The sequence below is a fragment of the Gavia stellata genome, chromosome 4 (assembly GCF_030936135.1).
Source record: "Gavia stellata isolate bGavSte3 chromosome 4, bGavSte3.hap2, whole genome shotgun sequence".
NCBI lineage: Eukaryota > Metazoa > Chordata > Aves > Gaviiformes > Gaviidae > Gavia > Gavia stellata.
This window is the reverse complement of record NC_082597.1, coordinates 56,925,823-56,947,018: the sequence shown is the minus strand read 5'-3', so window position 1 is coordinate 56,947,018 and position 21,196 is coordinate 56,925,823. Positions and strand designations below refer to the sequence as shown.

The window sequence follows — 21,196 nt, the reverse complement described above, 5'->3', positions numbered from 1 at the left end:
TCACAAGACACTCCTGCAATTCTAAAATGTAATAGGCCTCCACTTAGAAACTTATATGTAATTAAGTGTAGAACTGCTTTTGGCAACAAGTAGAACTAAAATTATTCACTCAAATTATGGTTGATTCTTGAACTTCAATTATGCTTTCATAATAATTGAACTATAAATAACCCATTGCACATGGAGCAGATCAATCAGTAGAGCTGATTCATTGTGTTAGAACTAGAACAATTCCTGTCTAAAATTGCCAGTTCAGTTGCCTTGCCCCTTCCAGTGGTAGCTGTCAGGATCCCTTGCCCAGAGCTGACCTGTGTGGAGGATTGCTTTATTTTATTTCCGAAAGCTGTACTAATGTGTGCAGTTTGTTCTCTTTCTTCCCTCTCCCTCAGATTGTGCGGCGCAGGACTCAGCGCAGGAAATCTGGCATCACCTCTCTGCTTTTCGGTAAGGACGATCCTGTGCCTTTCACGTGGTGCTGATGGATATAGCAGCCTAGGAAGGAGAGAAGTGAGCAAAGCAGGGAAACGCTGGGACAGAGGAAGGGGAGAGAAGGGAGCCCGTACTGAAGGATGAGAGGGAAGAAGCACAGTTTTCTACTTGCTTACTTTGGTCTGAGCTCAGAAAATGAATTTTAGGTTAGGTGGTTAGTCCTTAAATGGTGACTAACAGCAGGCTGCAGCTCAGCCCAGCTGTAATGTCCTTCTTGCACTGACCAACAGGTCAAACACATTTTCTGGCAGACCATATCCAGTTCACAGGCTGGATGTTGTACTCTCCTGATCTTACTCTGCTCAGTTCCGGAACATCTCTGAAGATCTGAGCCAGGGCGGGATGGACCAGTGTGTCACTCATCAAAATTTATAAATGCAAACATCACTGGTGTTCCCCCTTACTTACTCTGAGAATTTCATGTTGTGAACACTTTTGAGTCTTAATTTTCTTCACTCTTGAGCCAAGCCAGTGTATGTCCAGAAAGCACATGGCCAGAATAGGTTTTGCATGGGTTCAACAGTAACTTGCTTCTGTGACTCCATAATAGCCCTTTCTATTGTAAGCCTCACTGTCATCACCTTCCTTGCAACTGGTTAGTTTTCTTGAAATTGCCACATCTCACCACAGAAATGGTTTTTCCGGAAGAAGACAACGTACTGAATTTACAGGGTTCAAATAGGGTTCCTGTTGTGATTGAAATGGCCTGAATAAATCTAAAACTGGGTTTTACTGGTCTTCTCAGAGAAGAGCTTTTCTGATGTTCTCCACAAATCTGATATATTGTCACAGGCTTGCTACAAGCACATACAGCATTACATATAAAAGTTATGGTAGAAGACCAATGAAGCTGTAAAGTCAAGCATGCAGAAGTGAAGAAATGCAGGAAAGTTGCTTGTGCAACCTAAACTCAGACCTCTTGTATGTAATGTTATCATACAGTCAGTGCAGACTGAACCAGCAGGGCACTTAGCTGCCAAATGCATCTTTCTTGTGTCTCAGATAGTCTCCTTGACCAAGTTTGAGTAGCTTTATGAAAGTGATAGTGAGTTATACCCACGCACAAAGATAAATTTTAAGTTCAAGCTTCAAAATGTATCAGTGGTAGAACTGAGATGATTGATAAAGTTTTCTCATTTTAGTGGGGTTTCTGTACAGTGACTGTCATGGTTTTTACCTAATATTCTTAGCAATTAAAACATTGGTTAAAATAGAGAAGTTATCATCCTGCAGCAGATGACCAGAATGAAGAACTTCAGCCCAAGTGTGAAGGGAAGAAAAGCTTGGATGTGATAAATTCACCTTAGAGTGGGAACTGACAAACAACCTTAACTGTAAAGTCTGCTGCCTGTGATAGTTACTGTGTAGAGCTGGTACATAGCCCTTGTTGTGGTGGGAGTAAGAACTTACCCAGAACTTAATTCTTCTTCCTTAGAGTGAATGCAGATTTAGTAGTGACTTGGGGCAGGAGTCATAGAATCCCAGGAGCACTGTTTGGAAGGGTCGTCTAGATGTCTGTAGTCCAACCTCTCCTGCTCAAAGCCAGACTCTTGCTCGTGCTAGATCAGGTCGGCTAGGGCTTTCTCTAGCTGAGATTCAAGGAGTTGGACCAGATTTCTAATGAAGGAATAGAAAGAAGAAACAGCGAAAGGTAGTTTGGCAGAGAACAAGATGTGCATCTTGCCCTTTTCCTGTTGGATGGTCACTGCAACAAGGAAATGCAGGAGAACTAGTCCTCCTCTGCACAACTGTGCAGCTAATCAGTCTTTGCAGGCTCAAAATAGAGCCTTCTCACACGTGGCTGATCCTGCACTGGTTTCCTGTTTTGGAAATGTACATGCAGGTGTGTCGGGCACAGTGAGGTGAATCTGTTGGAAACCCCAGTTGCTTTCCTCTGTAACATGTATATTCTAAGGTGGGAGGGTGTGGAACTTGCTTCCCATATATGCTGCTTGTGTTTGGGTGGGATGGATCTGAGTACAGAGGGAGGAACATGGTATTTCAGCCAGAAGGGTCTGAATGATGACAGAAAGAATCAGTGATCTATGTAAATGAGGGCAGCCCACTGAGCTAGCATAGCTGTGGTTGAGTAGTTTCTTCTTTAGTCACATTCTGTTTTAGCAACATGAATTTTCTGGGAATCCCCGCTGTCTGCATGGTCACCTATCTATGTACAATCTGTGTATCTCTGAATATGTAGTGAGACTTCTTACATGCTGTATTTCCTACCCCTGGCCACTGAGGAGGAGGTTTTGTTAATTTTCATTGCTTGGACTGGGAGTAAGTATGCTCTACAATTTTTCTAGTCCAGAAGCAAAGTTCAGTTTTCCCTTAAGCTCTGTTTGTCTGATTCTCTAGTAATTTAATTTAGCAAATAGAAAATAATTATAAAAATAATTTAAAATCTAATTTTGTGCTTCTGTTTATGTTCTTAAAGTTTTCATCTTTTTAATTAGGATCACTTGTGATTAAAGGATACTGTTAATCACTTTTCAGTAAACAGAAGCTTCATGTGTACATAGCTGTTGCAGCAGCTGTATAGCTTGGTCCACGCTTTATTCATATTGGTTTCTGTAATGCTGTTAGGAGACAAGCAGAGTACTAACTTCCTAGCCAATGATTTACTTGGGTCTTGCATAAAAGCTGTGTTTGTATAAAAATTGGAGTTCAGTGAAAAATACATTGTTTTAAATGTTGATTTTGTTAATCAAGCTCCCACATCTTCGGTATATTATAGAGAGAGCAAAACCAGATGTATGAAAATACACTTTGAATTTAAAACAAACTGAATTTTTTTAGGAAAAGCAGCAAATGGTTCATTGTTGCCAAACATCATGTACCCAGTTTTTAAGGCATTCAGATACATTAACTGCCTAAAGAATCCATCCCATTAGGTATCTTTCTGCATAAATTAGTAGAGACAGGCTGTCAAAACTCCTGGGGGAATTAGTGACAGTTAAAAGGTGCTTTAGTAACTTCTATTGCGTTCTTATGACCATTTCTGTACACCCAAAACCATCTGGCTCTTGGGGAGGTGAAGGTCTTAAGTAGATGGCAGCTTTTCTCTTGTGGTTCTGACTTCTAGACTGACACAGGAAAGTGGGCTGTCTTGGTTTTTCGAATCTTTTTCAAGACTCGGTGAAGAACATGCTCTCAGCCTGTCAGATATGCAAAAATCAGAAGTAGTTCAACCAAAAGCTGTTTCAGTTTCAAGAGAATTTCGGTTGAAGAGAATTTTTGAAAGTTCCCTAGTTTTGTGTCCCACCATTCAGCTGTCTATGTGTTGTGTAGACACTTTTCTAAAGTAGTACGCAGTACTTTGGTATACCGAGTTGTCCAGAGAGATCAAAGATGACATCTTCCAGTTCCATATGTGGTTTGAAATACCAGCTCCTTAAAATTTGAGACAGTCAAATTGGTATTGGTTATTTACATTATTGAATAGATTGGCAGTAAGTACCTGCCTTAGTGTAGGCACTTCCAATGTCAGGCTTTTTTGATTTCTGTAGGATCAATGATTTCTAATGTTAACAAAAAAATAAATACCTCATACTTGTTTTCCTTTCCTCGCCTTCCCACTGGCTATGTGGGCTCCCCCAGGGGATGATGATCTGGAGGCACTGAAAGCCAAGAACATCAAGCAGACGGAGCTGGTGGCCGACCTGCGTGAAGCCATTCTCCAGGTGGCACGGCACTTCCAGTGTGTGGATCCCAAGAACTGCAGCATTGTGAGTGGTAACAACTGGATCTGTGCTGGTGTGTGCTCCAGGAATGAGTGTCCACCACAGGACAGGGCTGTTAAAATGCTCCTGGAGTGTGGGCTCGAGGGAGAACATGCCAGGTGTAACGGGTGGAGGATGAGGGTTGCTCAACCCATCCCTGTTGGAGGAGGGCTGTGCTGGGAGGTTGTCTGCCTGCTAGGAGCTCGAAAAGGTTTGGGAACAGGGCGTGTAAGCTTTGGCAGATCAGCTGGGAGTCATCTGTTGCTTCCCGTTCCTCTTTGCTCTTCATCCTCGTGCATGCTAGGATCTGACTCCAGACTACACCATGGAGAGCCACCAGCGGGACCACGAGAACTATGTGGCCTGTTCCCGCAACCGACGACGACGAGCCAAGGCACTACTGGACTTTGAGCGCCACGATGACGATGAGCTGGGCTTCCGCAAGAATGACATCATTACGGTGTGTCAGTCTATGAGACAAGGACCAGGGCAGGACCATGCAGACCCAACCTGTTTGGGATGCTGCACTGCCTCTTCTGCAGGGAAAGATGGGAGGAGATCAGCTCAGAGCCCAGTTAGGAGTCCGAGGGAAGCAGCTGGTGTTTCTGGGGGCTGCCTGGGGATGAGGCAGTATGTTCCTGTGAGTGTTGTCTTGTGGGTCATTCTTAATGCAACCACAAAGTCCCTTCCCTAGCTGCCATACAGCTGAGCAAAAGATTGATTTGGTCCAACCTGGATCCTGGTTTAACACTGCACACTAAGCTGTGGTAAGACTGTAAAAACATCTATTTGCATTTTAGCTGTGAGCGTCCCATCTGAAATTGAGGAAAAGGGGGATAGCGTTGTGTTTGCAGTAGCTTTTTGCACTTGAAGGCCCCGGGCCACATGAGAAGAGAACATTGGCAAAACAGTTGATAAGAAGGCGGCATGTACAGGACAACCAGATGATCAGGCCCAGTCAGCATGGGTTTATGAAAGGCAGGTCCTGCCTGACAAACCTGATCTCCTTCTATGACAAAGTTGACCCACTTAGTGGACGAGGGAAAGGCTGTGGATATAGTCTACCTAGACTTCAGTAAAGCCTTTGACACTGTTTCCCCCAGCATTCTCCTGGAGAAACTGACTGTCCATGGCTTGGATGGGCGCACTCTTCGCTGGGTAAAAAACTGGGTGGCCAGGCCCAAAGGGTTGTGGTGAATGGAGTTAAATCCAGTTGGCGGCCAGTCACAAGTGGTGTTCCCCAGGGCTCAGTACTGGGGCCAGCCTTGTTTAATATCTCTATCAGTGATCTGGATGAGGGGATTGAGTGCACCCTCAGCAAGTTTGCAAACGACACCAAGTTGGGTAGGTGTGTTGATCTGCTTGAGGGTAGGAAGGCTCTGCAGAGGGATCTGGACAGGCTGGATCGATGGGCCAAGGCCAATTGGATGAAGTTCAACAAGGCCAAGTGCCAGGTCCTAGACTTGGGTCACAACAACCCCAGGCAATGCTACAGGCTTGGGGACAAGTGGCTGGAAAGCTGCATGGCAGAAAAGGACCTGGGGGTGTTGATCAACAGCCGGCTGAATATGAGCTGGCAGTGTGCCCAGGTGGCCAAGAAGGCCAATGGCATCCTGACTTCCATCAGAAACAGTGTGGCCAGCAGGACTAGGGAAATGATTGTCCCCCTGTACACAGCACTGGTGAGGCTGCACCTCGAATACTGTGTTCAGTTTTGGGCCCCTCACTGCAAGAAAGGCACTGAGGTGCTGGAGCATGTCCAGAGAAGGGCAGTGAAGCTGGTGAAGGGTCTTGGAGCACAAGCCTTACAAGGAGCAGTTGAGAGAGCTGGGTTTGTTTAGCTTGGAGAAGAGGAGGCTGAGGGGAGACCTTATTCCTCTCTACAACTACCTGAAAGGAGGTTGTAGAGAGGTGGGTGTTGGTCTCTTCTCCCAAGTGACAAGCGATCGGGCAAAAAGAAACGGCCTCAAGTTGCACCAGAGGAGGTTTAGATTGGATGTTAGGAATAATTTCTTCACTGAAAGGGATGTCAGACATTGGAACAGGCTGCCCAGGGAGATGGTGGAGTCACCATCCCTGGAGGTATTTAAAAGACGTGTGGATGAGGTGCTTAGGGATATGGTTTAGTGGTGGACTTAGCAGTGTTATGTTAACGGTTAGGTTTGATGATCTTAAAAGTCTTTTTCAGCCTATTCTATTCTAAAAGCAGTTCCTCATTGTGCACACAGCCAGGCAGCTGTAGCCCTCCTGCCACAGCACTCTCTTCAACCAGTGTTTTCCACTCCCTGTTTTTCAGATCATTTCCCAGAAGGATGAGCACTGTTGGGTGGGAGAGCTGAATGGACTGAGAGGTGAGAGCAGAATGGGTTGCACTGGGGAGAGTGGGGCTGAATGCGGAGCATCCGTTCATCCACAGCAACTGCTCTGGCACGTTTGCAGCAAAGGCTGTGCCAGTTACCCGGAGCATCTGCCAGGGACAAGGGAAATGTTAAAGCAGGGTATGAGAGCAGTGGTGCAGCTACCTGGTCACTTCTTGCAAACAGCAAGTTTAGACTCCATTCTCCTGGCACAGGGTGGTTGGCTGCATGTCGTCTCTGCTGCTTGTGGGCAATGTCCTGTAATTGGCTTCCTCTTGTAGTTGCCTTAATTCTTGTGATTTTTGAGGCTGCTTGCTTCCTTCTTTGGGGTTGGACCCAATGCACTCAGATTTATCCTCAGCTTCCACTGGGCCCTGGTCTTGTCTGTGTTAGAGGTTTCTCAGTGTCAGACTCGCTTCTTTGTCCATTCTTTATAGGTTGGTTTCCTGCAAAATTTGTGGAGATCTTGGATGAGCGGAGCAAAGAGGTAATTAAAAAACCGAAACACAACAACAACAACAAAAAACAACATAAAAAAAAGTCGTGTCATAGCTGAAAAAACATAGTTGAAAAGAGCCATATATTTCCCTTCTTGAGTCTGTTTGCTCTCTCTGGCTTTTGAGCACTTAGTGATGTGATCAGGCAGCTTATCTTCCTAAGCCTGTTTGCTCAACTTCCTAATGCTGACCAAGTGGAGAATGAAGAACCCCAGAAAGCTGCAGGGTGTAGCTGAGCGTGGTGCCTGGGCTTGCAAGGCTGCTAGAGATGAGCTTCAGGAAAGCTGAGAAAGCAGCAGGCAGGCACGCAGCAGGATCCTGTGGGCAGTGTTTCTGCCGGCTCCCTGCTGCCTGTGCTCTCCTCCTTTGAGGCTGTGCCTGTGGATCCTGCTAGTGCTTTGCGGTCACCACAGTGCATTCTCCCTGAGCAGCTGTGCCCGAGGGAGCACTCTGACTCAGTTCCTCTCGCAACTGGCAGTGGTGAGATGCCATCTATTTAGAGCAGATACTTCAATATGGCCCTAAGGCTGGGGTAACGGATAGGAGACAAACATCATCAGCTGTTGGCCTAGGCAATTTGCAGGGGAAGTGGAGAAGGCCCTGTTCTCCCTCTCCTCCCTCAGCATTTGGAGAGTGAGGAAGGGCTCAAAGGCTAACCTGAGACCCCAAGAGAAGCCCCAAGAGAGATGTCACTATTGACATCTCACTCACTTCCTCACCCCCTTCTCAGGGCTGGTTCCTTAGATGCAGAACACCTCTCTGTGTCTAAACACACCCTGTACTGCTGAGCAGTTCTCCTCCCAACTGGAAATAAAGAGGATCCCACTCGTCCTAATTTTGGAATATCCTTCATGCTAAAACATGTCATGGTGATACCTCGGAGTGATGTACCAGCTGACCTGGGAATTCCCATCTACCCCCATTTGCCTTGACTTTTAGCAGCTGACAGTGTCCCAGAGACTCTCGGTGCAAGTCCTTCTCCTTACCTTAGCTCAATCAGCATCACACCAAACCACAGCAGTTCCTACATGCTGAACGCTGCCAGGATGGTGCTGGGGTCCCCTGTCTGGTCTCATGGGCAGCACCTAGGCATAAAGGTCCTGGTGTCCCAGCAAATTGCTGGGGAGTAGCCCTAAACATGGTGCCTTATGCGAGAGCCAGCAAGAGCATAAGGGCTTAAGGGAGGGGGGGCTGGTGAGCAGCTGGGAGTGGAAGAGGTCTGTGCAGAGAAGCTGTAGGTGAGTGGACCACACCCATGCTCTGCCCCCTTGCCAGTATGCTGAGAGCTGGCTCTTCATGTTCTGCAGTACTCCATTGCTGGAGATGACTCAGTGACAGAAGGAGTGACAGACTTGGTGCGAGGGACGCTCTGTCCAGCCTTGAAGTCCATATTTGAACATGGATTGAAGAAGCCATCTCTGCTGGGGGGGCCCTGCCATCCTTGGCTGTTCATTGAAGAGGTGGGTTGTCTCAGTTCCCTTCATGAGGCTGTGTTGCCAGAGGGCTGGGTTGAGGGTGCCGTACGGCAGAGTGTACTGACTGTCCCTCTGCCCTACTAGGCTGCAAGCCGGGAAGTGGAACGGGACTTTGACTCTGTGTATTCTCGCCTTGTGCTGTGCAAGACTTACAGGTAAAGCCATTTTATTCACACCAAGTGGCTGGGTCTGTGCCCTCCTGCTCCTGTGTGCTCATCAAATTGCTGCTGCTCTCCACCTTGGGAAGGGTCATGGTCTGCTCGTCCTCCTGTGAGTGTGGTGTCAGCAGACTGCTGTGTCTGTGCTGATTTGGGGCTGGCAGTGGCTCTTGTCCCCTTCCCAAGGCTACCGTGTTTGCTTCTGGGTCTGTATCTTGCTCTCTTATGGCTGCAGGATCACCTGTGAGCTCAGCAGTAGCAAGAGAGCTGTTGGGGTATGGAGGGGGAAGGGCCTGCTTGTGCCCAGAGTGGCTCCGGAGCTAACTAGGTCTCTGCTGTGATCTTTGCAGGCTTGATGAAGATGGCAAAGTCCTCACTCCAGAGGAGCTGCTTTACCGGGTGAGTGCTGCCCCCAGCCCAGACAGAGCCCAGCTCCTAATGTGGGGAAGTTTCCCATGGAGGCTGCTGGAGGGTGATACCTTTCTCTAGGGAGATGCTCAAGAGTCTCCCAGACTTTCCCTGATGGGAAGGAGTAGAGACACCCGGTGCCTGGGGAAAGACAGAAAGTGAAGCCATCAGGAAGGCTTAGCCACTCTGATGCTAGCAGGTGGCACTGAGTGAGGAGCTCTGGGGAGGGCAGCATTTGGCTGTGTTGCTGAAATGGCTGCCCAGCCTAAGGCTAAGCTGAGAAGGTGGTAACCACATCTTCCCACCCTGCAGGCGGTTCAGGCTGTGAACATGACGCACGATGCTGCACATGCACAGATGGACGTGAAGCTTCGTTCGCTCATCTGCGTTGGGCTCAAGTGAGTCATCCAGTCCTGATACCCTCGGCATCGTGGGTGCAAGGAGCTTGGGAGCGGGCAGAGCGGGCTCAAGGGCAGCAGTTGTATCAGTCTACCTTAGGCCACAGGGTCTTTCTCCCCTCTCACTGCAGCCACTGAGTGGGACCTGCTCCTTCCTTGTTCATCATGCTGGCCTGGCTCCTGGCTGGAAGAAGTAGCTCTCATTGCACAGAAGTTTATTGGGGTATCCTGTTCCCACTGGAGACAGGACTGTGGGCTGGGGTCAAGGCTTGGGCTGAAAATAGACTGTCCCAAAGGGATGGGGCTTCTTTCCCTGGCTTCAGCCAAGTAACATGCCTCCACCCCATCGCTGCAGCGAGCAGGTGCTGCATTTGTGGTTGGAGGTGCTGTGCTCAAGCCTGCAGACTGTGGAGAAGTGGTTCCATCCCTGGTCATTCCTGCGCAGTCCCGGCTGGGTGCAGATCAAATGTGAACTGAGGTGAGTCTGTCATGGGCCTCGCCAAGGTCTGGAATGGATTTCCTCTGCCTCTGCAGGAGGTGGCCCTCACTATGGCTGGCTTTGGACCCTTTCCAGTGAGTAGCAGCATGGGCTGCCCAGACGTCCCTGCCACAGAGATTTCTTTCTGTGTGCTGAGGCAGCAGCAACTGTCTAGACAGTCCAGTGTGATGCACTGTGCCTGCCTGATCAAGAGCAGAGCTCGGCTCCTGGGGAGCTGTCGTGACAACAGGCAGCTTCTGCCTGCCAGCAACCTCCTGCTGTGCCATGCACCTGCACCTGCAGGGCACCATCAGAGAGCCCTTTCCACCTGTCTGCCAGCCGCCATGAGTCCGAGCCTGGAACAGGGAATGTGCTAGGGAGACACTGGCGGGAAGGAGTCACTCACCAGCTGACTCCTGAATAAGCGAGGTTGTCAGGGGCTGAATGCAACTTCAGGGCCTGAGGTGTTGCACAAAGTAAGTTGCTTGGAGCCCAGGGCACACATCCACACTGAGTGCTCCTGGCCCTCCTGCACTCTGCAAAGCCACATCCAGTCCCAGGGAGCTGCAGAGCAAACCCCCCCGCCACCACCACCACTCCAGCCCTGTTGCTGATGCCATCCTGCAGCAACTGGCTTTTGTCTGTGCCACCCAGTTGCCTCTGGCTCCGGTGGGAGTGTCTGTAGCCAGGAGTAGACCTGTGTGTACACACCTCTGGATACCCTGTTCTTGTGCTGCTGCTGAATGGGAGGAAGGGAGTCCCTTCCACTTCTGTGCTGCGGTGTCCCATGGCAGCTTTCTTGCAGTACAGGGGCAGTGCTAGTTCAGCACAGCCAAAGGACCAAGTGGGACTGGTTTATGGCTGGGCCCGAGTTTGTGGGGAGCAGGAGCAGAGGCTTATGCCATATTTCTCCCAGCCAGCTTCCTGTGGAGGCCCTCGGCTCCCTCGCAGCTGCAGGAATTGGAGGAGACCCCCATGCAGGAGTTTTCCTGGAGCCTGACTAACAACCCTGTTGCCAGGAGGTCTGAGCTGCGCATCCCTGTCACAGGGGCAGGGTTGAGACTCGGTTTGCAGCCCCTGCTTAGAGCCGGGTCCAGCGAGGGAGCTGCACATGCTATCCCCATGCAGCACCTGTGCATGGGCATCAGGACACTTCTCTTACTGCAGGGAGAGAGGGAGAGGGGTGCAGAAACTCTGAGGGGCTACTGGCAGGAGTCCGCTTTCTGGAGAGGAACCTGCAACCTGTCATTGTCAGCTGAGTGCAGTCTTCAGCCATGTGTGTCTGTGGTCTAGCAGAGCTCTGGGGCTGCCCATGCACAGCTGTGTCAGGCTCTGTAGGGGTTGCACTTGAGTCACATCTTCAAGTTTCTCTTTCCAGCCTGGGCTTGGCAGGATGCGAAGCCCAAAGAGGAGAGGGGAACAGGGGATGAGTGGCTGGTGCTGCCCTTTCAGCACCAACAAACAAGGATTTCCATCCTTGTAAGCTTCATGGCATGCAGGGGCAAGCTGAGGAAGCAGGTGCAATTGTGTGCCTGGGGGTGGCAGTTGTGGGCACATGCTGGGGGTGTGATCTGTGTACATGCACATGTGTGTTACCATCACTCTCTTCCATTGCAGAGTCCTCTGCAAATTTGCCTTCAGCCTCTCTCAGGACTGGGAGCTGCCAATAAAGAGGGAGGTGAGTAGGTGGCATCTCTCATTCTGTCCCTCAGCCACAGGCTTCGCCTACCACCTCCCTCTCCCAGGTTTGTGCTCCAGCCCATCCTCTGTCTCCTCTTGAGCCAGCACCAGAGGCTGTGGATGGAGCTGCTTTCCCTGCCAGGGTGGGCTGTGCACGGGGGCTGTGTGGCAGTGCTGGCAGAGGGTGTTGCCTGCCCCTGCCCAGCTGGGGCAGAGGGAAATGGCAGGCCCCTCCCTTCCCCAGTGCTCTCCAAACCGCAGGACCTCTCCCTGTTTCAGCTGTGTGGAGGTGGGAAGTGCAGAAGGCTTCTGTGTCTGGGTGCCAGAGACCTCGGCATGCTTGGGCTCTGCCCGCAGACACAAACTCCCCTTTTCTGGGTGCGGTGCACTGACCCGAGTCTCTGTGTCGTCCTGCAGGAGAAGGAGAAGAAGCCACTGAAGGAAGGGGTGCAGGACATGCTTGTGAAGCACCATCTCTTCAGCTGGGACATAGATGGGTGACCCCCACCCTGCCCCATCCTGGGGAACCTTCTCAATGGCGCACACTCCTCTACCCCACCCCCATCATGTCTCACCCCCTGCCCTCCCCCACCCACCTGTATCTGTGACAAAATCCCCCTCGGGAGGGCTGCCAGGCCACCTGGGACAGATGGCAGCAGTGCTGAGAGGCCGAGCTGCAGACCCGAGGGAGGTGATGGTCGAGGGTGATGGTCGAGGGTGATGCTGCAACGGGACAAGTGTGTTCCAGCCACAAAAACAAGTGTCCCCTCCCAGCCTTCCCTGTCTCTGCCACCCCCATCGTCTGCTCGCCTCAGCCCTGCCTCCCCCCTGGGGGCCGGGGGCGCAGCCTGGCCTGCAGCCCTTCACATGCTGCCCCACGGGCCAGCAGCGGTGTGGGGGTGTGAGCGTGTCTGCTGCTGTAGCTGCGGGGAAGAGGCAGCCCTTGCCGGGTGGCTTTGATCTGTGGGAGCTGGTGCATTGGCAGGTGGCACTGCGGGTGCAAGTGGAATCGGGCTGGTGAGAGACTCCTCGCTGTATTGGGAGCGGGGACAGCACATCCCCCCCCTCCCCGTGCCAGCTAAGGGCTCGCCTCGCGGGGGAAGAGGGGTGGCAAACCCTGAAGCACTTGGACAAGTTCCTCTGACCGGGAGCCAGGGCTGAGAAGGGGGAACCGGCATCAGCCTCATCCTACCTCCCTGGCACTGGTGTGGGGGGTGTTGACAAGAGATGCCCGACTGCACCGGCCTGTTACCACTGTAACAGCCTTAGGGGATGGGCCTTGTCTCCTCTGCGAGCAGACAAAAACCACCTCTCCCCTAAACAAGAGTGTTTAATGCTGTCATTTTAGTCTCTAGATGATTTTTACTATTAACCAAAAAGCTGTAAATTAACTCCAGGAACATGTATATTTTGGCACCGTTGTAGCTCAGGACGAGGTTCAGGTTGGAGCTGGCTCAGGGAGACTTAACTCGTCCTCTTCGCCCTGCGGTGGCAGTGGGGACGCAGGTCAGGACTGGAGAATTGCTGCTTTGTGGTGGTGGGTCTGGATATGGAGTCTGTGACTTTCTACTGAAAGCGCTTGTCTGTGAGCGCAAACTACTTAGGAAATGACACTAGATTCTTACTTTCCTTTCTTTGGTGGGTTTGTAAATAAACTGCATCGTGGGAGAGTGCCGGGCTTTGGCTTTGTTTTTTGACAGGGCCAGGACTAGATTTAATTCTTAATTTCTGCCAATTGATAATTAAGACCCCATTTCTGCGCTGGCTCCTGCTAGTGTCAAGCTGAGGTCTCTGCTTAACCTGTGCTGGCACTGTGGGGGTTCCTTACACTGGCCTTGGCTCAGACCAGGCCCCAAGGCCAGGGAGCAGCCAGGGCAGGAGGTGCAGGTGTGCTGCCAGCAGTGGCAGCCCTGCCTTGCCTCTCTGCTGCCAGCCCTCCCCAAAGTGCAGCTCTGCAGCAGAGCCCCAGAAAAGCAAGAAATACTCAAAACTAGGGGGTGTAGGGGCCCTGCAGGAGGAGGGCCCTTACAAAGGGAGAGGGGCTGGCTGAAAGCAGGGCTGGGCAGTGGTGGATGGCAGTGTTGCCATCTCTACAAGAAGCTTCTCCAGAAAAAGTAGGTGGAGTCTCGTCTGCAACGTGGGACAGTAACAGGGCACAGGCCCTGGGAGAACCATGTTCAGAAGCCCAAGCTCATGGGAGGGTGGAAGTTGCAGCGTATTCACTGATGTGAAAATTAGTGTTTTCAGTCAAAGTAATTCCAGTTTGGCATCTGGCTGAGGAAGGCTGCAGTATCACCTCACCACCCTAACAGCTGGGGTCCAGACCAGCCTACTGGGCTGTGGGAGGCTGTAAAAGCTGCCTGTGCTTCTCCTACCGTTAGACCAACTTCTGGTTGCAGGGTAGGTAATTTCTATACACAGAGGGAATCTCCCTGCAGCTGAGAAGGGATGAGGCACAACCACTCAAGCTGCCTTTTTTTTTTTTTTTTCCAGGTTTGAGAAAGACCAAGAGGGATCACCCACCCTTAGCTGGAAAAGGCAGAGCAGCCCCAAGCCCTCCCCCCAGCATAGCAGAGAAGTTTTTGAGCATGTGGCTGTTTGGAATTTTTTTAATAAAATGGATTTTTTTCAAATATTTGTAACTGAAAAAATAATTCAATTTAAAGATCCATTCTCTCCCCCGTTTAACTTGTCACTTTTATCCTTTTCCAGTTGAATACTCGCTCTGGATCCGATGCCCCACCACCATCCATCTCAGACGGTGCTGATCACCCCTCGCTGTTTGCTGCATAGTGGAAGGGAGAGTGCGTGCTAGTCAAATACACATTACAAACAAGTAGTGGTTACAGCAGAAAGATTCAGGATTACATTCAAGGTAGAGGCAGAACATCAGACTTTGTTTTTCCCAATGCACGCAAAAATGTATGACCTCTTCTGACAAAGAACTATAGAACTATTATTCAAACAAATAATAGTAAGAAAGCAGAGAACTGGGCTAGCCTGCTCTGGGCACTGCTTGGGGAAAAGACTTTCTAGTTATTTCCTGGGATGAGGCACCATCTTCCCCCTGCCCCCAGGCACAGGGTTATAGCTCGCTCTCCTGGCAGAAGCCCCTTGTGCAGAGGGGCTCTGGCAGGTGAGCTGGCTTCCTCAGGAGGTGAGGCTCAGGGTTCTGTATTGTCTGGGCTCCTTGAGGTCTCTCAATCCATCAGCCACTTTCAATGTTGGGCCAAGTTAGTGTAATTAAATTCCTACAAAGTTTCACAAATTATGGGGGATGGGTAAAGGTGAAAGGGAGCAGCTGTGAGCTCAGCCTTTCACCAGCAACCCTCGGGAAGGGCTAAATCAGTAACAGGCACTGGCATCTCTGCCAGTGAAGAGTGGGGTGCCTGGCCCAGTGTGAGGAACCATGTCAGGCCAGGACTGCAGGTGCAGTGCTCCCACCTTCTAGGAGCTCACTGCACTTTGATAATTTCATTATTTACTGGTTGCAGCTTTGTAATTGTGTGTACAAAAGAAATCACAGCTGTTTTTTGTGGGGGGCTACTGCTCACTGCGGGCTGTAAGAAGCTGATTTTGCTTGAATTTGACAAACGGGCAGCCTCACTTTTTCCCCTTAGCATTTGCAAGATCCTCCCACCCCCACATACTTTCCTCCTGAGAAACCACTTGCCTCCTGTGCCCACCTGGTCCCATGGCTGGGCAGCTGCCCTGGGGGGAGCTCTGTAAGGCAATTGCTAATGCACTCACTGCTCCCAGTGAGCACCAGAGCTGCACCAGGAGAGAAGTGAGGGAGGGCTTAGGGGAGAAGGGGGGTACCACCAGTCTTAGTTAGTTACTCTGATTTTAGACATGACACTGTAGCTTGGGCAACAGAAAGCAGGCGGGGCAAGGGGTATCCTCTCACTCCAACCCGGACACTGAGGGAGGCAGGTAAGAGGCTCTGCCTTGCTTACAACTTGGGGGGGGGGGAGAGAAGGGGGCAGAAACGAAGGAAGCTGCCAGCAGGCTCCCCCTGCAAATGATTAAGGAAGTGGCTCCCCATGCAGTTAACAAGCAAATAGGGCTCAGGAAAGCAGGAGTTTCTCCCAGCTGCAAAACAGGCATGACCCCACCTGGCTGCCAGTTTAGTGGCTAATAGCATAGTGTGCAGGGTTGGCATTCACCTCCCCCGCCATCGAGCAGAGATACCTGCACCCCTGCAGCAAGGACTCTGCCTGAGAAGAGCGCCAGGTACCAAAGGGGCAGGGGAGCAGCATGTGCCCACCCACACCTACCCCTCCCCAGCAGGCAGCACTGCAGCCCAGCACGGAGGAAGGCGGGGACAGCATCCTCAAGGAGATAGATATTGAAAAGGATGGCAGTTTATCCTTCCATTGTCTGAGCAGGGTCAGCATCTTGGTCTGTATGATTTCAAAAGCTGCTGCCTCAGCCCTGCCCTTGTGAACTGCCTCCTCCACCTCCCTCAGCCCAAGCAGCCCAGCTCCAACCCGGGGCCAAAGCAGGGATAGCTGTGCAGCAAGGTGGCTGCGTGGGGCACAGCTAGGCTATGTCTCACCAGGTAAATATGGCAGTGAGTTACTACTAACAAACACAGGAATTTAAAAGTGACAGGAATAACAGCACAAGAGAGAGCCACAGGCCTGGGTTTCCAATGCAAAACCCTGCACAAGGAATAACAACATTGTCATGGCTCTGGGGGTTGGGGTACTCGTCTGCCTGCTTGTCAGTCAGCAGCTACCCTGAGGCACCAGGCTGCGGCCCCACATGGCAGCAGCTGGCTGGACACAGGGCAGCAGCTCACAGGAAAACAGCCGTTAGCGCTTTTTGCCTTTAACCCCATGGGCCTGGAGGGAAGGAAGAGCAGAGGTCAGCTGCCTGTTACTTGCTTTCACGCTCCCACTTCACCCCCACCCAAAAGTTGCACTACTGAGCTAGGACCTGTGTTGTGCCATGCAACGCCTGGTTTGCAGTGCTGCTTCCCCTTCCTTGCCTGTTGGGTCTGACAGCCCCAGCTGCTTCTTTCCCCTGGGGCACCTGCTACAGGGAGGCAACAGCGCAGCTGAAGGCAGGAGACAGATTGCACATGGCCCCTAATGATATGTTGCTCATTGCCAGCTTGGGGGGGGAGCGGCATGCCTGCCTGCCTGCAGGCTAGCCTCCAGGCACAGCCAGGTCTCCAGGTCTGGGGCAGCGAAGGGCGGATTTAAAATATAAGGACCTGGATTTTAGCACCTTAAAAATCTGTTTTGCAGCCCAAAGCCAGTGAAGCAAGCAGGCAGGCCTCTGCCAAGCTCAGCACTATCTGGGAAACCAGCTTAGACATCACCAGGTTGGTGAGGAAGTGTTGTTCCCTTTGGCTACACTTAGAAAAGGTGCCTGTTCTGCCCAGCTCCTCACAGCCCTGTGGCAGACCAGACCCTCCCCTGACAGATGGCAGGTGATGCAAAGGGCAGCGGTTCCGGGCCCCCCAGCCAGCACTCCTGCCTTTGCTTCCTGCTCTGGAGGTAGAATCCCCTTCCACAACTGTTAAAACCACGGTGCTGGGGCAGCACAACCCCCTTTATTTGCCAGTCCAGCAACGTGCGGGGTGCTGCTTCTGGAAACAGCTCAGGCCCCCTCATGCTATATTCCACTGTAAGGGAACTTGTGCCTGGCAGCACTGCACCCCAGGCGCTGCCACCACTGCTCCTGCCTGTTCTGTTCTCACCCAAGCTGGGTCAGGCTGCACTGAGGGGGCAGGAGGCCACCCGCCCCAGAGCTCCTGCAGCCTCTTCTTCCCTGCCCCCCCCAACAGTTCTCCCTGCCTTGGCCTGGCCTGCTGCCCAGGCAGCAGTGACTCGAGCACTGGGTCTGCCTTTGCAGCCACTGCCCGCTTCGTACAGGAAGGACACTGTTAGGGGAGGAGTACAAATACTAGCAACTTGTTTCTTTTTTTCTTTTTTTTTTTGTTTTTTGGGTTGACTGGCCTCTTCCCCCTGCATGCCTGTGCCCTCCCACTCCCATTCCCTTCAGTCTCTGCTCACAGCGTTACAAGCAAGAATCCCAGTGCAGCTGCAGATCATGTCCATCAAGGAAGTCTGTGGAAAAGAGGCTGGGAGCTGCAGTGCTAAGGGGAGCCAGGCTCATGACGGGCCCTCCCGGCAGCTCCAGCCAGTCCATGCTGTCCAAGTTAGCCTCAGCCAGATCCAGGGCTATGCCCCCAGACGGCTCGTGAGCAAAGTGCAATTCCGAGGTGTCCATAGGTGAAGGCGGGTGGTCCAAGATGGCCGAGCTGCTCAGCATCTCACTGTGGAGGTCATCAATCAGGGATAGGGGCTCTGGCCCATCATGGCCTGCCGTCAGCAGCGGGAGGCCAGTGCTGCTCTCCAGGAAGTCCTCGAGCCGGCCTATGGGCACCGGCTGCCCCAAGGACACTGGCACTGCCAGCTCTGAGGATTGGTGGCTGCTGGGCGGTGAGGAGCAGGCTGGGGCCACGGGTGGTTCTTTCCCAGCTGGGGACGACTGATCCTTGAAGTCAGCAGAAATCTCTGTCCAGGGAACAAATGGGAAGGCCAGGGTGAGGAAAAGTTTGGCCTAACACCAGAAGGATCCCTCCCACCCACCAGGGCAACAGGGACACCCCAACCCCCACCAGACTAAGCCATCACTGACCAACTGGGATAGGGAAACTCATCCTGCGCCTGCACTTGGCTTGCTATGGGGAGTTTTCAGCCCACCTCCAGGGAATTCGAGGTCTGTCCAGTATTGCAGAAGAGATGTGCCTAGATCTGATACAGCAGAGCCACCAAGAAGCTTGGTATCATACTAATGCCTGACTGACATCTCCCTTAGTGCCTTAATGACTACTGCCAGTGCTAAAGGCACTGGCCCGGAGGCAGGAGCCAAGACCTGGGCCATGACAGACTCTCCCCTCAGTGCTCTATAATCCCCAGGCTCAAACCCAAAGACTATGGGAAATGCTGGCTTTGTCTCCTTACCTCCACTTTCGATGAGAATATCAAACAGGTCGTCCATCTGCTGGCTGGAACAGCCGTTCTCCTGAGAAAAGCAAGCGCAGGATTAGCTTCCTATTTACCAGGGGAGCTTCCACCTCCAGCAACACCCATGGCTGCTGGCTCTCCTCCCTCCCCCAGGGGATGGGGCTGTTATCTAGCAAGAATGGGCACATGAAGGCATGGCATCAGAATCCTCTGTAACCCCAGGCTGTTACTGGATGGGAAGGTATAGTCAGCAACTTCTGTACTAACACTCACCAGGCAGTGAGTGGTTTGGAATCGCTACCTGTGGTTTAGGGTCTGCCCCAAACTCTCCAGAAGGAATTCAGCTAGGAAGGTGCAGTTGTGTCTCCATTCTCTATTACTGGCCCAGATCAGGAATCTAAGCAGATCCACAATGGCAACTTTTCACCTGCTCTCCAAGGAAACCAGGGAGAAGAACTGCTCTCACCTGGGCCTTTGGCTGTTGCTTCATGGCCTCTTCATAGACTGGTGGTTCTTTCATTGGGACCGAGGGAACAGGGAGAGGAGGTGGAGGAGTTCCAAAAAGCGGCGTGTGCTGTTGCTGCTCCAGGTCCATCTGGGATGGGGAAGGGGCAGCAGGAGAGCTGGGCTGCGATGAGGGCTGTTTAGAATGAAGGCAGAAGGGGTGATGAGGGGAAAGTCCACATCAACTGTCTCACAGCTGCTTTGAGACACCATCACCTCCTCTCTTGGTGAGCACTGCACAGAGGTCTGCACTGCTCTGCTCCCAGCAGCCTGCTTCTTCCGTGTACTCTGTGCACTATGCCCTGGCTGCAGGGGAGGAAGACAGATTTCCCCTCCAACTCACAGCTGGAAATCTTTTGCTGATTTTTTAACGCTAAAGCAACCACGCCACAAACCGCTACCAGGCTGTTCCTGGATGGGGAGAGCCTCATCTGTCCAAGTGGGGGATTCCTCTAGCACTTTGGAGAGAGAGAGGGCACTTCCCTTGTTGTGTTCAGCCTACTCTGCACAATATATCCAGGACCTAATTTTTACCCGTCTCCCTCTGCAGTGCCTGCTTTGGGGACGCAATCAAGCTTCACTAGCAGCAAGTTTCACAGACTGATGGTGGGCAGAGAGCACCAGAGCACACAGCAGCATCAGGGACCTCCAAAGGAAACCCCAAGTGTTGCAGGAAGTGGTGCTCGTGACTCAGCTTTACCAAATGAATCAGCACACAACTGCCCATAAGAAAAGTTAATACGTGGATCAGGTCTTTGCTTCTACAGCAGTTATGCATGATCCACACTGAAGCTTGCTCCCCTGGAGCAGTGATTCCTGGGCAGTAGCTGAATGCCAGTTCCAACACTTGTACGTGTTGATGCTCTTCCCCATCCTGTTTTCCCTGGAAAGCTGTTCCGTCTGTTCTGTGACCTGCAGGTAGAGGAACAACCCCAGGGCCCGGCTGACAGAGCTGCTCTCTTCCTGAGAGGGGCTGAAAACTGGTGTTGTGGCACAGGCCACTGGGATGTGCTGGGAGGGTACTTTTTTTGACACACTGGGTGGGCCAGCTTTGCCAGGAGCACCGATTTTCAGGGACCATTTGTGGAAACTTTTGGGGAAGAAGGGCTGCAGGTTTGGAGGTGATGAGAAAGACAATATGGTGTGGGGCAGCTGCCCCATGACCACCTGCAGACGTGGGTTCTGACCCTACAGGGGGACAAAAGGATTAGGAGAGTCACTACAGATGCCTCCACAGCACATGAGCTATGGGAGTCTGCGGGAAAAGGTGCCTGCGTTTACCTTCTGCATTTCCTCAAAGGTCTCAAAGCAAACCAAGGCACTGACCCTTTGCAATGTGGATATCCCACTCTGACTACACTAGAAATTACTCCTGTCTTCATACCTTTTCCAGGATCTGACTCAGAAGTGATCCTCCAAGCTCTAAAAAATCTTCATCATCTTTCTGTATCTTATCTTAATTACACGTTAGAGAGAGCACTAAGTGGGCTAGAAAGGGAGGAGATGCACAGCAGAGCCTCTTTACAGCCATGACCTGGAGAATGGGTAAAGCCAGAGGTGCTCTCTTTCCTGAACCAGCATTGCACTTCATGAAGAGATGATTAACAGGTATGCTCAAGGCACAGGAATGGAAATCACAGCATGTTCATCAGTACTAGACAGTAAAAGGTCACATCCTTTTGCCCCTCTCAGAGCTCACACACCACCGTCAGAAGCAGACATACTGCCCACACCACCCTCTCTCCATGCAGTACAGTTCAGCAGCACTCCTTCAAAAATCAGGGACACCACTGTGAACCAAGGCTGCCCACTCTGGCCTCTCATCGTTTTTAATTGACAGACAATGCTTGTTTAAAACACCAGCTGGTATTCTGCCCAGAGGTGGGACCAAAGGGCAGAAGATGATAGTAAATTGTCAGGGTTTAGACCAGAGGTCTTTGCTGTAAAACCTCCACATCACTTCCAAGTGTGCCCGTAGGGGAAGACCTCATGGACACTTAGTGCATCTGAAACCTCATGCCTGATGGGCTTTCCATCACAGCTAGTT

General features: G+C 51.6%; 2 protein-coding genes across 6 annotated transcripts in view; one reads left to right on the top strand and one right to left on the bottom strand.

Annotated features, from left to right (window-relative positions):
• Window positions 1-12,213, top strand: part of SGSM3 (small G protein signaling modulator 3) — a 30,887-nt gene extending 18,674 nt beyond the window's left edge. For 2 of the 5 annotated variants that reach the window (XM_059817357.1, XM_059817356.1), the window contains exons 11-22: window positions 390-444; window positions 4,090-4,217; window positions 4,516-4,671; window positions 6,508-6,562; window positions 7,006-7,055; window positions 8,373-8,525; window positions 8,625-8,695; window positions 9,049-9,097; window positions 9,419-9,504; window positions 9,860-9,982; window positions 11,600-11,660; window positions 12,080-12,213. In XM_059817357.1, the coding sequence (XP_059673340.1) occupies window positions 390-444; window positions 4,090-4,217; window positions 4,516-4,671; window positions 6,508-6,562; window positions 7,006-7,055; window positions 8,373-8,525; window positions 8,625-8,695; window positions 9,049-9,097; window positions 9,419-9,504; window positions 9,860-9,982; window positions 11,600-11,660; window positions 12,080-12,163 (1,071 nt within the window). In that variant the 3' untranslated portion in view covers window positions 12,164-12,213. Of the gene's footprint in view, window positions 1-389; window positions 445-4,089; window positions 4,218-4,515; window positions 4,672-6,507; window positions 6,563-7,005; window positions 7,056-8,372; window positions 8,526-8,624; window positions 8,696-9,048; window positions 9,098-9,418; window positions 9,505-9,832; window positions 9,983-11,599; window positions 11,661-12,079 lie in introns of all 5 variants that reach the window. The other 3 variants (XM_059817361.1, XM_059817360.1, XM_059817359.1) reach the window with 3 other exon arrangements.
• A 5,385-nt stretch (window positions 12,214-17,598) lies between these two features.
• The window catches only part of MRTFA (myocardin related transcription factor A), a 46,274-nt gene continuing 42,676 nt past the window's right edge, over window positions 17,599-21,196 (bottom strand). The window contains exons 12-14 of the mRNA XM_009821078.2: window positions 19,112-19,285; window positions 18,643-18,703; window positions 17,599-18,192 (exon numbers count right to left, since the gene is read on the bottom strand). Coding sequence (XP_009819380.2) covers window positions 17,693-18,192; window positions 18,643-18,703; window positions 19,112-19,285 — 735 coding nt within the window. The 3' untranslated portion in view covers window positions 17,599-17,692. The remainder of the gene's footprint in view (window positions 18,193-18,642; window positions 18,704-19,111; window positions 19,286-21,196) is intronic.